The sequence below is a fragment of the Apis florea genome, unplaced genomic scaffold, assembly GCF_048593485.1.
Source record: "Apis florea isolate Af1SG1 unplaced genomic scaffold, ASM4859348v1 contig_3811_pilon, whole genome shotgun sequence".
Lineage (NCBI taxonomy): Eukaryota > Metazoa > Arthropoda > Insecta > Hymenoptera > Apidae > Apis > Apis florea.
This window is the reverse complement of record NW_028256868.1, coordinates 583,887-601,763: the sequence shown is the minus strand read 5'-3', so window position 1 is coordinate 601,763 and position 17,877 is coordinate 583,887. Positions and strand designations below refer to the sequence as shown.

The 17,877-nt window shown below is 39.1% G+C and overlaps 1 protein-coding gene across 2 annotated transcripts in view; it reads left to right on the top strand.

The window, feature by feature from the left end:
- CARPA (Carbonic anhydrase-related protein A) overlaps positions 1-17,877 on the top strand; it is a 174,196-nt gene that overhangs the window by 85,117 nt on the left and 71,202 nt on the right. For both annotated transcript variants that reach the window (XM_086917109.1, XM_086917108.1), the window contains exon 2: positions 5,468-5,515. In XM_086917109.1, coding sequence (XP_086773235.1) covers positions 5,468-5,515 — 48 coding nt within the window. The remainder of the gene's footprint in view (positions 1-5,467; positions 5,516-17,877) is intronic.

Below are 17,877 nucleotides of genomic sequence, written 5' to 3'. Positions count from 1 at the left end.
CGAGGATTCACGCTATTCACCCTCATTTTTCTCTCTTCATTTTTCGTGTTAACACGCGCCCAACTATCGTAATTAAACAACCAAAGTCCAGGTTGATCCTAGCCGCCAGGGAAATGAATAACCGGCCGAGAAAGAAATATTTAAATGCGTCAACAGGGGCGCGTTTATGAAGGTGGATGCAGGTGGTGAGTTAACGAGGATGGTTTCGAGGGGAACTTGCAATTAAATTCTGGAGAGATTCTCTTTCGATTTTTCTTTTTCTTTTTCTTTTTCTTGTTTTTTTTTTTTGTGAAGGAATGTTTGAACAGCGATGCGGATGAATTTAAATTGGGGTGAAATTTTGGCGAATATTCCGAGCTCGTTTATATTTTCTTTAATGCGGTGATGTAGGGTGGAATGTAAGTTGAATTTTTTTTCTAAATTAATCGAATATTTCGTTTGTACGATAATCTTCGAAATTTTTGTCCAATAATTATTTCGATGAATTTTGTTTTGCGGTTTCGAGTGAAATTCCGACCTCCTGCGTTATTACTCTCTCTTTCTCATCCTTTTCGTTTCTATCCTAAAATTTTTCCACGCGAACAATTTCCTCCTGAAAGTCTGAAACTTTTGATTTTATTCACATTGATCGCAATTCTGTTTGTCGTGGCATTGACCCACATCCATCGTGTTCCACGCATTCTCCGAGGGATCATCCTCATAAAAGTATCCTCGTTTCGCTGTGCAAGGCCAGGCGCAGGGAAGGCAAGTTTTCCCGGATATTTCCAACCAGAGATTTCATCGATCCCTCGATGAACCGTTGGAGGAACCGTATTCCATAATTATCCCAGATACGTTATTATCATTGGCGGTATTGATGAAACACAAGGTGGAGCTGCCTCGACGATTCCGCGGTTAAAACGTGGAAAAGTCACGCGATGGAACGCACGAGCCACCAGGGGCTCGATACGAAACCTCTAGTTACGAGGTTGGATGCGTTGGTTTGCGTGTTTCCGCCTCTCGAACTTCCTGCTCGATCCTCCAATTTCTCGACCGGGTGAAATAATTAATCGATCCAGTTGCGGCTGGATTTCCATATTTTTTCGCCCGATATTTCCTCTTAATGAATAAATTTGACGAAGTGTTAGTCGATCCAGTTTTTGATAATCGAACGTTTAAACGGAATACCGTGGTGTAAGTGTATTTCTTTTTTCTTACGAATTTCTTGCAAATAGATTGTGGATTTTTTTTATATTTTTTTGCGAGGTTGAATAATATATATAGGTATATGGATTCGTTTCAATTAATACGTGAATAAAGGGAAACTGTTCTCTGGATCGACATCTCCAAAGATACGATACTTTTAGAAAAAATTCCTATACGTGAATTGAATAAAAGTATCGATTAAAAATCGGATTCTGATCGAAAGAATCGAGTTCTTGATTTTAATTCTTTCGAATATTTATATATATATGTATTTTTTTTTTTTTTTTTGAAATCAACAATAACCCTCGACGAGGGTTATAATTGTAGGATCGTTACTTATCGTACCGCTTATTCGATAATCGAAAGAAATCGGCACGCGAATCGGGTGCAAGTAAAAATGCAGAGAATAGAAATCTCGTTCTTCGGCCTTAGGGCACGCGATTAACCCGCTTTGCAGGCTGGAGACGAGATCGTTCGAGTAGCTTTTAAGCGTATTTACGTTTCCTTTCGATGGAGTCGATGCAGTCGTGGATTTTCAGTTGCTGAAAATTGGAGGATGATGGCTGTTGAAGGAACTAGGAAACGAGCGATGGAAATACAGGAATTGGTGTTTGTCGACTGCTGGCTGCAGTTCACTATTTTCCAATTTATCGTTGAAGATTTTTGTTCGAAAACATATAAGGACGAATAGTGAATTCGTTTTTTTTTTTCTGTTCGTACAATGCATTTTGTGCATTTTTTTTTTTATTGTTCGCAAACAGATATCGTTTTTTTTTTTTTTTTTTTGAAAATATTGAATTTACTTTCAACTATTATATATTGAATTACTAGTATTATTCTACTAGTTTTTTTCAAAATATCGTCGAGATTATTTTTCTTTGTTCGATACCAGTACCAGTGTAAATTCTATAAAAATGGATGGATTTCGAACTTTTTGTTTCTATTTAATTTGTAGTTTGTAAAACTGTAGTTCTAAAAATAGATCGCTCCGTTGAAGTGATTTTTGCAGATTTATTATGTCGATAATAATAATCGATCTATCGACTTCGAATTCCTCGAAGTATTAATCCACATCGCAACTGCACCACCATATTGTACAAATCCATATTGTATCGTGATATCGCATGGATTAACCTTTTTTTCTTTTTCTTTTTTTTTTTCTTTTTTTGCAATACTTACACACACGTTAGTGTGGAGAAGAAATTAATTCCACCTGAAATTAAACTTGTTTCCCCTTTTGAAATAAAATCGCGAAAAAATTGAACGTCCAAGAATTCGCTTTAACAATGCGATAAAAAACAATTAAAAAAAAAAAAAAAAAAAAAAGAAAGGCAAATGAAAACATTCTTGGTGCGCGCGCAAAAAGAAAAGAAAAAAAAAAAAATACTTTCGAGACTTGGACTGGGAAACGAGGAAATGGGTTTCGTGAAAATACAAGTAAAAAGGGCGAAATTAAAGAGAAACGGAAAATCACTGTTCCCCCGTTCGACTTCTTCCCCCTTTGCACGCGTCAACCATCGGCCGGAAATGTTCATAGACGAGCCCTTCCTTATTCCGTGAAACGCGATGGTAAAAGGCGATTTCTTATTATTTTCGATCGCTGGAGAACACAAAACAAAACTCTTGGAAATTTCTTACCGTTGGAAAATATTTTTGCAAGATTTCTTACTTTCTTGATATCCTGGTTTCGACATTCCATTCAAATCTAATTGAATAATATCGCTTTCCAACGTTTCTCCATCCGTCGTAGGTTCGATGCTCGACGTATCGAAATTCCTCCTCCTCCTCGTAAACGTTAATCGGAAAACAATGTAATATCTCTCGACGGAGAAACAAAGAAAGGGGAATAGGCGATGATGGTGGCGAGGATCACGGGGCATGGGACATATAAGCGTTGGAGATTGACAATTGGGGGAGGGGAGACGAGAAAGTTTTCCAATTTGAGGCAATTAGTTTGCACAACGCGGGGGTTTTGGATGGCATGCATCCAGATAATCGAATATGGGCCACCTGAAGTGGAATGGGCCGCGCTTTGGTCAGACCCTCGGACACCGTGACAAACCCGGGGGGAAAGAGTACTACTTACTTAGTATATGTGTTCGAAATAAGTGGAAAAGGGGGGTTTTTTTTAGTGGTAATTCCATTTTCCTCTGGACGAATCGTTCTCGTTCTCTCAACCTTTCTCTCCTCCTCTCCTCTCGTTTCTCCAATGATTATTTTCAATCGAGTTTACAAAAATTCAGCATTTAGAATCGTTTCTTCGTTGTACAACACGATTGATAAGCAAGATCAGATCGTTGCCAGTGCATTTCTTTTAATGTGGTGAAAATTAATTGACAAAAGAGATGAAGATGATATGAGAAACATAAATAGTGATATTACATTTACAATAAAAAAATAAATCTTCATAGTATATGAAGAAGCGGAAAAGAATTTTCCTATTTGCGAATAATTCGCCACTGTTGCTGTGGACAGAGGGTAAACAGACAGAGATAGATGTACGAAAAAGGTTCGTCGTATTTCACACGTGTGGACGAGGGTCGAGCACAGAAAGCTAGGTTCCTAGCAATAATTGTTCGAGCCGTGGAACCGTTCGATACGCTTAGGGCATTAAAACGTTCGCCACGGATGGAGCGCGGGATGATTTGCATATGGGGGAAAAAAGAAGAGAGGAGAGGAGGAGGAGGAGGAGGAGGAGGAGGAAGAAGAAAAAAAGAAGAAAAAAGGACGAGTGGTCTCTCCGGTGCCGGCCGGCTGTTTCGAGGCGGAAAAAGTAATGAATATGGAAAGGGACGCGGTAATGCGGAAGATAAAGTGTTCCTCGTGGAATGAGAATTCAATTATGAGGACGTTGAGTGCTCCGAGACGAGACACTCTCGCTCGCTGAATTTTAAGCGATTTAACGATTACCGTTTCCGATCCGATATCTCATCGCGTTCCCAGATTTCCCCAGGAATTTTTATCCTCTTTTACTTCTCTTTTCCCTTCTTTTTTTTTTTCTTTCTTTCTTTCCTTCTTCTTTCTTCGGAAGAGAAGGAGGAATGTGCTAGGCTCCGCTTTCTTTCTCTTTTTTTCAAACGAGTGTTTGAGAAAGGTTCGAGGCGATGATTTCGTGAATTATTAAGAATAAAAATGCCGAAGTATCTTTTTTAAAGGATTCTGTTTAGTTCATTTTGTAAGAAATACAGTATTGGACAAGATGTTATAATATATTGGTTAAAAATTATTTCAGATTTGTTTGTATTTATAATTATTTAAAGCGCATAACGAATTGATGTTGGTTTCTACTCAGTTAGAAAATACGTAATTCTAATAATTAATCAATGATTCTTATAATACTACTCTTAATTTTAATCATGTAATAGATTCAAATTAACAGGTTAATCGTATCTACCTCTATCGCATTTTAGCTCTTCGCGATTAAATGTTTCACGATTATATCCGAAATATCGATCCAATCCTTTTTATTTAACATTCGATCGCATCAAATGTAATTGCATGAAGTTGCTATGGCATTTCTTCACTATACGCAACATTCATATTAACTGATCGCGAGTTCAACCATTTAGCATTATGCGTGCAAAATTTTGAAACTTTATCTTTATTATCTGGTTGATTTTGTATGATTTTTTTAAAAAATCACGTCATGCTCGCATCCCCACTGATAGGATATTTAAATATGACGTCATTGGATTAAATTAAACGCGTTGAATTATCGAATAGTTCGAAAGGAATATTCCTCGCTCCCTTCGAAAGTTACAATTAACTTCATTGAACGCGCTCAATTTCGATTCGTTCGAGGCTGAATCGATTGATCGATCGATTCCTGGACGCCAACAAGTTCGATTGATCGATGTTCCTCGTAGCGCTTTAAACTTTCCATCGGTGTGTATCGGAACTTTCTAAAGATATGCGGCCCCTAAGAAACTGGCAAATACCACGCGTTAATTCACGTCTGCCCTGCAAGAAAGATATTTCGCTTTTTACACCTCGGTTAAACCTATCTGCTCGTATCTTTCCTCTCGAATTAGTTTCGATATCGAGAAAGAGAAGGAGACGATAATTTTTGTCGATCAAATTTCCTGAGAATAGAAAATAATTTCAATCGAGAAAATATATAGATATTATTAGGAAATTATTGGGGGAAATTATCGTAATTTTGCAATTGTTACCTTCCAAATATCTGGATAATTTCTCGTGATATTTTTATTTCAATGTTTAGTAAACAGATCGTAATCGAGTTAGAAACGTTTCGATAATAGTTTGTTTCGTTGCTTTGCAGAATCCGAGGCCAGTTGGGACGAATGGTGGACCTACGACGGAATTTCAGGTAAGTCCTTAATCCACGTAAATCCTTGGGTAATTCAACTAACGGGGGAAGATTTTCAGTGTGTGTCAACTCGCGAAATCGCGAAGCATTAAGAATTCGAACGAATATATTTACACGCGCTCGAGTATGCAAAGAGGAAAGGAAAAAAGAAAAAAACAGGTAAGATGATTTTTAAGAAGAAGGGAAAATTGAATCGAATCGAATTTCCTCCCTGTGAATAATTTTCATTTTCGTTGATTTCTTGGGAAAGATCTGATCTCGAAAGGGATCCCCCATCAATTTTCCGTGTTGCCGGATAAAGTAATCGGGTGTGTAATTGCGAATCGATACCGATACCAGCCTGCTCAGAAAGAGAAATTAATCGGGACGAATTAATTTCCATTAATATTCGACGATTTCACAATCGATTGCGTCAAGTTCGTCGTTCGCCAACGTTCCGTCCTTTCGAGAACTCGACGGAATAATGAGATATCGGAAAGATTCCGCGTTAAAAATCACTCTTTCTCCGGTTGTCTACGGCAAGGGCTAATATTGAAAAAGTTCCCTGACGAGCTGATACGCTCGGACCGTATTAAGAAGATTCGATAGCGATAAATCGTGGCTCCAGACTTTTCTATGATTCTTCTTTTCTCTCTCTCTCTCTCTCTCTCTCTTCATTATCTGTTTAACGAAAAAGAGATATTAATTATTGTGTTTTAACACTCACTTTTTTTTTTTTTTTTTGAGATTGAAATACGCATTAAATCGTCCCACAAGTATTTTCCATTTATCCAATACTCGATCATTGGCGATTCTTTTCAAATAAATTTCTCGCCTTTCTAATCGTGAGAAATTGTTCAATTTCAATTTTATCTTTTTCCTCTTTCGTTTGTGATTTAAAAGAGTTAAATTCAACAATAAAAGCAAAGAACTGTTCGTTATAATACTAATAATTATAATTAATATATAAATAACTCTCCCTTCCGGAAAATAGAATTTTATATCCATTTTACCTCGTTCAAGATTCTTCGACTTCTTCTTCTCGATGGATCAAAAAAAAAAAAAAAAAAAAAAAAAAGAAAAACGCGATTGGAAAAATATCGAGAAGCGCACGCTGGATCCAATTCCTATCATCCCTCGAAGCGAGGGAACAAGTTTCGGAATTTAGGAAGGAACCGTGATCTCTCGCCTTGCGCGGGGCGCCTAATTTTCTTAATTTTAAGTTACGAGGCCATCGAGTGGCGCCGGCACGAATTTTTTAATCTCGCCACACCGTGGAGTTTTTATTAAAAATAAGAACGGCCGCCCGATACGATCGCTCGAGTTTAGCGTTGTTCCGCCATGCGGGCCAGCTGCCACAAGAGAAACAGTGCCGTATAAAGGGGCGGGGAGGGAGGGGTTAAGGCGCCATCCGCGTAGAACCTTTCTTTCGGGAAAATTTTTCGAATTTTTCCAGCCACGAACTTTTCCCCACGATAAATCTCGTCTCGATATACACAGCTCAGAAGCTTGTATACTACGAAACACACGATGTGAAATCTTTAAGTGTTATAAAATTCGAATTGGAATAGGAAGAGAATTTTGTAGAATTTTGTATCTCGATCGTAATCGTTTCGATTATCATCATCATGAATCAATGCAATGGAAATCTTGGAATTCGAGGATTTAACATCGAATGGAATTTTGTAAAAATGAACGTTTAGAAGCGTTCTTCACTTAACATTCCTACGTTGCTTCAAATTTCCAAAAAAAAAAAAAAAAAAAAAACAAAAGATTGTGAAAAGTGGCGTGGCACGACGAAAGAGAAACCTAAGCCTAAAAATGGTAGTTGAATACGACCGAGCACGGGTATATAAGATAAGGCAGGGAGCCAGTGTGACTTATTACAGTCGTCGATGGGGCTCAGGAGTGGATTTTTAGGGTGCATCGAGGTCTCATATCGCGTACAGATGCCTCGACCCGTTTTTACAACCAATAACGGACTCGCCTTTCGTAGATATATATCACACACACACACACACACACACACACACACACACACATACATACATACCATCGTATCCTCGTCTATCCGTACGCCACGACGACGTATCCTTGATTTGGTCTCGAGGCCGGTATCGGGGAAAAATATCGTCTCCAGACACTGGCTCCTCCCCTCCACGGGATACAAGGTTGGATAGACGGAGACGGTGTTGTATAATTTGTTGCAGAGTCAATATTGTACCGGGCAAATACGACGGGCGAAGAATTGATGGAGAAGAAGCGGCCGGGCCGTGTTGATGGGAATCAAATTGAATCGAAATTAGTCGAGACATTGCGACGTTTTAATATATTTTCTACGAATTCTCCTAGAACTCGAATAAGATCGTTGGACAGACGTGATGGATAGACCTCGGTGTGTTAACACCTCGTTAGATAAATTTTATTTTCCCGCCCGATAATTTTGAATGAATTTCCACGAAGGGATGGAAAAAAGAAAACGTTCGATAGAATTATTTCCGATCTTCTAAGTAATGGTCAAGGAAGAAAAGGCAAACCAAATAGTATATTCGAAATGGGATGAATGAAAAAATCGTGTCGTTGCTGCGCTTGAAGAGCACTTTTCCGTGCAAGTGACTATTTCGAAGTGAAAATGAAATTTCTGCGCCGGCCCTCCCTTTTACGTATCCGCCAGAGACTTAATGACACACTCGTTACAAGGAGAGCGAGTAGGGTAGCGTAATCTTGCTTATCCCACGAGTACAAGGGAGTTAATTAAGAATCTCTCGTGTTGAACGACACCGATGATTTCGAGGGACGTTTATCTCGAAACGTTCCCGTCTCGGAGCAAATAACTCGAACGAGTGTGTAGCGTTTCCACGTGAAAAAGTTGTTGTTTGTGCGCGTTCAATTACGATTGAAACGGTTGTCTTGGAATTTTCTTCGTTCCTCTTCGTTCTTCAAAAAGTTTTTTTCAACACGATTCAATATTTATTTTTCCAAGAAATACCATACAGAAAATACCAACACTATTCGATATTAGCGTTGTCGATTAAACAATATTAGATCGTGTCAAAGATATAAAAATATATACCCCCGATAATAAATACTCCTCCTTCGAGTGTATTTCGATGAAATTATTTCTAATTAAAATACACGATCGAAACACACGTATTCGAGAATGCATCAACGATTTCGAGGGATTCGAAGTGTCAACCTGTTCTCATTTCGATGAGAGAGGTCGAGGAAGACACCGCGTTAAAATAGAGAACGAATCCACGTTCCCCCCTCGTTTGTTACGCCGGACCTTGTTTCCTGAGAGAAAACAAGGTATCCCAAGGCCCATTGTGCCCGAGTCCGCTGTCGTTTCTGTATCTGTGCCGAGGCAGGGTTCGCCCTGTGCCGAGGGTCGCGCAAGGCCAACGTAGCTGCCCTTTGACCCAGACTCGTGCGTTCGACAATGCACTGGGGAAGGCAATCTGACACAAAGGGGTCGGGATTCCTTTCATTCGATTCCCCCCTCCCCAATGGCCACTCGACGTGGAGTGTACAGTTGACCTTGACGAATCCAACAATCGTACCCACGTGTCGAGTATCGCGGATGAAGAAAGCATTTCCTGTGTAAATTCCTCGTGCTGGTTTCGACTGGTTTGTCGTCCCGTTCTTTCTTTCCCTTTTTTGACGATGTTTTGCATTTGAAGTTTTTTTAACTTTGTATTTCGCGAGATGACAGAGTGTATTTGTTGGATAACAAAGATCGAACATTTAGGATTCTGTGTTATAATTTTTTGAAAGAGAATCATCGTGAGAAAAGAGTGGTTCGTGTTTGAAATTCCTCGATTATTCGAGGAAAATATTTATCTATTTCTCGTCGTCGATATCACAATAAATATCCGGTGGACGGAACAAAAAGAGAGAGAGAGAGAAATAAAACTTCCTTCATTTAATCAAACGAACAGTGGGCGAGTGTCGCGGAGTAATTAAAAATAATTGCACATAAATAACATCGTAATGCCTCGTAATTTCACCCTTTCCAATATTGTCGTGTGGTGATTCACCAGGACGCGTCATACGTTCCCGAGTCGACGATTTCATTTCGTTTTTACCAGGTGGAAAATGTCAACATGATCGGATCCTTCGATACTTTCTTCCCTTCCTATATGAAAGAAAGATAAAAAGAACCAAGTATCTGTTCGAAAAATTTTATAAATATATTTCGCAAAATATGAAACTAAGTGATTTTACAAATCACTATTTTGCAGTCGATGCACGTGTAATATATATACAATTGACATTTTCTCGGTCATCTTTTTTAAATCAAACGTAGTTACGAGCGATTGATATTTATGGGGAAAAATTTGCAATATCATTCGAATTTCGATCACTGGCAATAAATTTCTGAATTTGGGGAATAAAAATGTTTCGACTCGATTTGAAAATCTATCTCGACAGACGAATAACGAATCGTTATATTTTATTTATCGAGCAAAAGGGGGGCACCCAGGTAGGTGGCTGTGGTCAACAAGAAGAATCGATTAACAAGATCCCTTTTTATTATTTATTCGTCCCTTTTCACAACTTTCATTCTACCAGAATTTGTACAAAAATGAACAATGTCCAATTCTTATCACACGAGAATAAGAGGAATTTTAAGAAGTTTGTGGAGCAAAAGAATTCTTTCGTCACAATGGGACAATCGTTCGGCTCTCGTGTCACTACCCTTATTCATATCAAATGTGAATATCTCTTTATTTTTTCGTCCTTTCGAGACATTCCAAAGCAGTTGAATATTAAGGCTGTAAAAGGGACCTTTTGAAATTTATTAAGCGGCACCTCTTATGAAAACTTCAATGCCGGTGGAACCAGATTTTTTTTTTCATAAAAATTCGAATAAAAGGCAACGATCACGCCACTGTTATTCGACGAAACAAGTATAAATGTGCGTTGGCCTGATTTATAGGTCAAGATTGGCCGAGCTGCGACTCCATAGTGCCGCCATCTCGCTGAAGATTAATCGTATCTCCTTTCCATTATACGTAGAATACTCGTAGAATAATCGAATCGAAAATCGAATCTAAAATTCGAACTCGTGGATTCGGATAAATAAAAACGAATTTTTAGATATTTTTAAAATCGTGTGAACATAGAAATCGAGACGAAGGTATATTTTGGTTTCAAAGAATTTTATTTATTTTACAATTTTACATTAAATTTTGCCTCGAATTTATTAAAATGAATATATATCTTTACTCTAAAATATTTTAATATACTGTTTTCCTGCTATAACTAGATACAAATATTTTTTCATATTTATTTCAACTGTATACGTAAACGTTTAACACGAAAGATAATGCGGGTTGAAATTTGTTGGGGATTTCATCATAGTGAAAATAATAGGGAGCGGAATGTCAAGAGTGAATGTAACAGGCTATATATATATTGTGTGTGTGTGTGTGTGTGTTCCACAGGAAGAGCAGGGAAGAGTAAAAATTTTCCTTTCAACGTTAACATTTCTATGACATTTGGTAGCGGTTGTGGAAGAGCGTCTATTCTCTTCGTGATCGTGGCGTTATGAATATTTAATGTCGCGGATTCCATCGGTATGACATTTCGTCTCGTCTCGTAGAAATGGGGGCGCAGGATTTCCTCCCCTTCTGATCTGTTTCTTAATTTCTAAACTTTATAATTGCGACGCGCGATATAAAGCATCTTTTTTTTTTTTCTTTCTTTCTTTCTAAATCACGAATTTTATTAGGAAAACGTTGAAGAATTTTGAGAGAATTTCGAGTTCAAACAATCTTTCGTGGCCAACTTGGACAGAATAAATTATCCCCATTTCTAATTAACATTCTTCGTTTCAGAATTGCGTCGTAACGCCACAAACGCGAATCATCCGGATAAAATTTCGTACTGGTTCAGTAGATACGCGCATCTAAACGCGTCTGGTTCCAGGACAGAACGTCAAGAATGTCTCTAACTCGACAAACGAACCGAGAACTGGCCACAATTCCCCCTAGTTTCACCAATGTTCCGTGGATAAATAATTGAATTTATCGCCGTGTCTTTAACGCGGTCTCTACAGCTGCTCAGCCAGCGTATCCCCAATCCAGGGATTACAGTTGGACGCGGCAAAGCAACTAGCTATATCGCGGCAGGTATTTAGATATTATTACTACTCGGTGATTTATCTCATCGATAAAAGAGAATCGTTGTTCGAATTATTGCGGACATTTTCATCTCTTGATTCTAAAATTATAAGAATTAAAAGAGCCACAACATGTTTCCTGTTAAAAACTGATAACATCTAAACGATTCCTTTTATTATTATCTCGCTCTTTCACGATAATATCGAGGAGTATTTGCAAATTGGACTTTTTTAATCGCTACACCGGTCGAAGAATGGAAGAGGGGGAAGATCTTGTCTTGGTTCGAGGCAGTATTTTTCCAACGGCGAGATGCAACAACAAAAGTTTCGGGGGGAAGAAGAAAAAAAGAAGGAAAGAAAGAAAGAAACGCGAAAGTAGGACGAGTGAATAAAATAGAGGGGAATGAATATTCGAACGGATGGGGGATATTCGTAGCCGGTACGTATGAAATAAGGCGAGCGCTTCCGAATGATCTCGAGAATCTGAACGGGACGCAATTTCTAATTCGATTCCTCGACTCCCAGCCAAGAATATTATTTTCCCAGAACGAGGAATTGAAATGGAAAACACGCGGTATCGAACGAAAATTCGGGATATGTATTTGATCGATGAGTTTTTTTTTCTTCGAGCATACAAGAAGAGAACGCGTTAAAGAATTTTGTCAAAAATTCCAAGTTATCGATGAAATCAAAAATACGGGGAGTGAGAAGAGACGTGATTTTCGACATGACGGAGATGAAACGAATTTTTCAACGCGATTCACTTGTTACGAAAGTGTTGAGACGGTGATATCAAGAAAAAAGAAAAGAAATACGAGATTTATTTGTCGGGGAATAAATATCCAAGATTATTGGAAGGAAAAAAAAAAAAAATGAGAAGACGCGTATTTGTATCGAAAGTTATATGGAAGGATCCCGAGGAAAATAACGAAATTGCTGAATTTCCTTACGACCCAGAAGAACACGTACTTTACTTTCGTACCAGTGTTTGCTGCAGTGCACGCACCTTTCCCCCTCCCATAAAACATCCCTCCAATGCTTGCCGTTCGTTAAATTTTATATTTTATCAAACGAAATATAAAACTCGTGCGCAAAACATATCTAATAAGCTTTCGAAACGATTCTCTTTACGAGCGAATGAACATCCCGCTGATTTTTTTTTTTTTCATCGATCAAAGCAGACTTTGTATTGAAATTGAAAGTTTATACGTACCACTCCCACTCACGGTGGGGAATATTGGTTTTGAAATTTAAAAAAAAAAAAAAAAAAAGAAATCCTTTCGACACAGTCGCTGCGAATGACGCGAACGTACACGTGTCACGGGGATTTTCTCTTTCCATGGGGGATGACACATACGACCGCGTCATAAATCCTTTTTCAAGAAACAAGGAAAAAAAAAAAAAAAAAAAAAAGAAGAAAAACAGATTTTCGAGTATTTGATCTATATTACGAACGTTGGTCCATCGTGCGCGCAGGTATTTTTGGATTCTCTGCATTTCTCGCTATTCTACGAGTATTCGCGGTTAAAAGTCGACGTTGTTGTAATAATCGTAAAAAAATTATACAGAAACTCGTGGAAGAAATTTCGTACGAATCGTGTGAAAGTTTATCGATCGTATCTCGAAAAGTTTCGATCTTTAATAAACGTTGGTCTAAAAACTCTGTTCTATTTCTTCCCTGTTTCTTTTTCCACGGCAAATTCATCAATTTTGACGAGAAGGCAGCGATGTTTTCTTTGCAAAAAAAAAAAGGTGTCGGATGAAAAAAGAAAGAGAAGAACGATTTCGAAGTGAAGAAAGCGAGATTATTCCCCCTATAATTTTTCTGGATGGAAAGGCTTCTCTTTTTCGAAATTAAAAAAGCGAAATAAACATGTAAATGACCAGTCCATTATCTTTATCTTACGAATTGGCGGAATAGGATCAACGTTGACTCGAAACACGACGCAATCCTCGAAGAGGAAGTGGAGACAAAGCCTGGATGGATTTTCCTAAAATGCTCCCGATTTTTTCGAGCTGTCTTGAAAGATTGTGGAAAGATTAAGGGATCATCCGCTGGTGTATCGAGAAAATGAAACTTTCGTATAGATGCGGTCGTTGTTGTTTCTCGATCCGTTGACTTCGAGGACAGTTTGTTTTCGGCCGAGAAAGGAAATTTTAATTAACGCCTCTCCTTTTGTAATTTGATCCATGAAGATAGAAACGAGAACGTATAATAACGATCTTGCGGATTAATTGAGATTAATTCTGCCGAATCCTTTATTAGAAACGGTGGGTAAAATCCCATCGTTTGAACATCTTCTCGAGTCTCCAATTAATTCAATTCAAATCATCCCCGAATTCTTGAAATTTTCCCCGAAAATAATACCGAAAAATATAAATATCTTTGACAAACTTTATTAACCCAACCTCTTCGATCGAGAAAAGGAAAGCTTTCGTTCGAGAGAGAGAAAAAAAAAAGGACGCATCCCTCTCGAAATCCCTCGAAAAATCACGAGGAAGAAAGAAGACGATGGCTTGAAACGATCCCCTATATCGTTGGAATCGTTCCATCGGGCTCTGATCCCCGTGAAAACGGGGAAAACACAGGATGTGAACAGAAAACAGAAGGGTGGAAAAGGCGTTTGCCGCTGTTATCTCGGCGGTCAGCGTAATTACACGGGGAAAATATTTCGGGCGTCGAAGGGGGCGAGAATCGCAAGAACGTGGATGGTGGGACGACGGTGCCGCGGAAAGATTAAATGAAATTATTTAAATGCCGTAATTTAACATCCTGGCCGGGCCTGGACCGTGGCTCGCAGGTGTTGAACATGCATGTATGCATAGAGTACGTTTCCGGAAAGCCAACTCTCTCTCTCTCTCCCCCCTCTCTCTTCCTCTGGTCTCCAGTTCATCCAGCAGCCGGGGTTGGATTGCGCGCATACATTACCACAGCTCGAGAGGGCAAATATGCGCGATATTCGAAACCGAAAATCCGTGGACGGGTGGACGAGTTTTCTAATTTTCGCTATTTTTTTTCTTCTTCTTCTTCTTTTGAAAACGCTTTAACGAAGGAAAGTGGAAGTGTTAATGATGGAGAGGTTCGAGAGGAAAGTTTGACGAATTAAGATGATGAGAAAGTTGAGGGAAATTTTATTTAAGGCAGATTTGTACATTCGATGGATTTATATCGCATATATCGGAATATATATATACGTTTGCGCATCTCGTCTATTTAATTTGAAGTTATATATAAAGAGAGTACTCGCCAGTATCAACCACGAGGCAACAAAAATGGTTTTTCAACCCCTCTGTTTCCTAAACCGCCCATTAACCCCGATGCAACAATCGCCCCAGTAAACGCTTTCGAGCACACCCTAACGAATCTGAAACGAGACGGGTTCTCGGCCGATTTTCGCTTCGTTCCGTGATCCACCGCCATTTCGAGGTTATATAAAAGTTCGGGGCCGGAAATTCGAGGCCGAGGAATTCAATATATAGGGGCTGGAAAGGTTGGAAGAGGTGGTGGTAGTTTGGCTCGATCAATCCGAGGATTAATCGCCCCGCGAGTTTATTTTTCATCGAGAAGTTGGGACGAAAAACCGATTCCCATCCCTGTTCTTCCTCCTCCGAAACTTCCTCCTCCTTGGCGTTTCTTAGCTCTCCCTCTATTAATTAATAATTCACGACCCACCACCATTTCGGCCTCGATCGATATTTCCCCCCCTCCCCTCCTCCTCCAACTTCTAACCCCGCCGCCGTTGTAAATTTTCTTTTATGGCCCACGCGGTTTCCTTTCCTCGTCCACTTTCTTTCCTTTCGATCGAGGAAACGAGGGGATGGAAAGGATGGAGGATCGTGCGAGTTTTCTCCTCTTAAAAAGGAGGAGAAAGAAGTGGAATTCAGTTAGAGACATCTGTCTCGCCCAAGTTTTCGCGTTTAATTGGACTCGAAATGGCGGGAGGGGATTCCTCGAAGTGGAGTAATTTAATTCGCGTTGGGACATCGTCGTGTGCCACGTTGATTCGTTCGACAGTTGTACCACTTTTTTCTCCACCACTGTTTTCGTGTTTAGTCGGACGAGAGAGAGAGAGAGAGAGTCGACTTGATAAGTGGAAAAGCGCAACGCTTTGGACCGTTCAACGTGAATTCTATTTAATTCTCCCTTTAACGGAGGGATGGAATTTTTCCGTTCTTTTAAGGAATAAAGTAGAAGTAATTAGAGCTCTCCTCTCCCCTCTCTTTCCCCCCAAAAAAGGTAGAGAAGAGCAGCTTTTTTGCGAAAAACTTTTTACCTCTCTGTCTTAATCTCTGTCTTATCGTGTATTTATTTTTTTTTTTTTTTTTTTTTTAGAAGGAGGGAGGAAGGATAATTATTAAATGAATAGCGGTTGCCAAAGATTCAAGGCCATTTGGAGGGATTTTATTGATTTTTATAATGTTTATTAAATTTTCCGTTGAATTTGTTCGTTTATTTGTTTATTGGAAAAGTTATATTGCCGTGGTTTTATATATATATATATATACATATAATTATTTGCATTACAAATGAATCCTCTTTACGATTGTGAAATTGATTATTTGCATCGTTTATGGTGATTTTATTTTTATTACGATATATTTACAAATAGGATTTAAAAAAATACGAGTTTCATCAATGTATTTTTTCCATCGAATGAATTATTTTTCAATAATAATACTTCAAAGTATTAGAATTGAGTCAAGTTTAGAATTCTTCGAAAATAATTTTCAACGTGTCTGCATTCTTCCAAAAAGAAAAAAAAAAGAAAAATTTAACACCAACGCTCAAAAGCTCAAAAACCCTTGTTATCCATCCCTCTACCTTTCTCTACCCCACCCCACTTCCCTCTCGAAAACGATTCAAAAACGAAAAACTCGTCACGTGGAAAATTCACGAAGCGGCTGACGGCTACTTATACTCAATTCAAATTGTACTCGCGTTGTGACGCGTGTTCGAGCCCCCATTCAAGCCTTCCTGGGCGAATGCATTACCGGGCTACAGGTGCAATTACCTTAGTTAATTAACGAATTTACAACTGGCGCAGGCGACGGTGTGTAAATCGGCGTGTAGCGGGGGCGGGTGGCGGTGGTGGTGGTCCACCGTCGCGAATTGGCGAGCGATATCGTTATCGGGCGCGGCGCGTGTAAGCTTGGAAAAGCTCGTTTCGCTTGTTTGTATACAAGCTTTTCGAATCGTTCGTAATTCCTCCCGTTACTCGTAATTGCCTCTCTCTCTCTCTCTCTCTTTCTCTCTGCGCTTTTCTCCCCTCCCCTTTTCCATTTTTCCCCTTCTTTTCTTCTTTTTTTTTTTTTTTATTTATTTTCCTCTTTTGTTCCCGATCCAGGGTGTATCTGATTCTCGAAACGAATATATTTCCTTTTCTTTCTTCCTTTTTTTTTTTTTTATTTTATTTTTTTCAACAGGAAGGGGATTGGTCGACGGCAACTTGTATCCTGGCTTTCGTATGGAAATTTCAATTTGAAGGGTTACGCGTGTGTGTAGACGTGTTGTGTCCCGTCGTCGATTCTGTTCCTCGAGTGAAAAGATTCCGGATTTTTTGAGGTTTTTTTTTTTCTTTTTTTTTTTTTTTTAGCACGATTTTAATCTTGAATCGATTTAGATGATAGTTGCTTTTTATTTAATGGTTATAACCAATGACACAGGATATAGATAGAGAACCTCGTGATTTTTTAACTTTTCTTTCAAATTTATTATTAATTATTTACCATTTCGATAATAATTCTCAGCTCAATTATTAATTAGAAAAGGCAAAAGCGGATTTTCTAAAGATCCGAAGAATCAAAAAGGAAATATTCCAAGACTCGTGTACCGTCTTAGGTTCGATGATATCGTCATTCGAGGGGGATGTCGGGGGGAGGAGGGCAGGGAGGCATTCAAACGCATCCGTTGAAGCGACGTTGATTAATCGAACCGCGATAATTAATTCGAGCCTCGACATCTCTAAGATGGCACCCCCCCCCCCTCCCCTCCCCCCCTTCCGTAAACCCGTGAGACGTGAATCCACGTCCGGGTTATACTACACGAACCCGTATATTTCATTTCGTTCCTGTTATCTGTCGCTGATAATCTCGAATTTAACTATCGAGGAGGGAGGGGGGAGAAGAGGAGGGCGGGACTCCATTCGCCGAGTTCGAGCACCCGTGAAAGTTTTATTAGAATCTCTGGAATTTTTCCGTACTCCCGGCCCCGAGACGAATGGGATTTTTCCTTCCTGTTTCCAAACTTTTTCTTTATCTC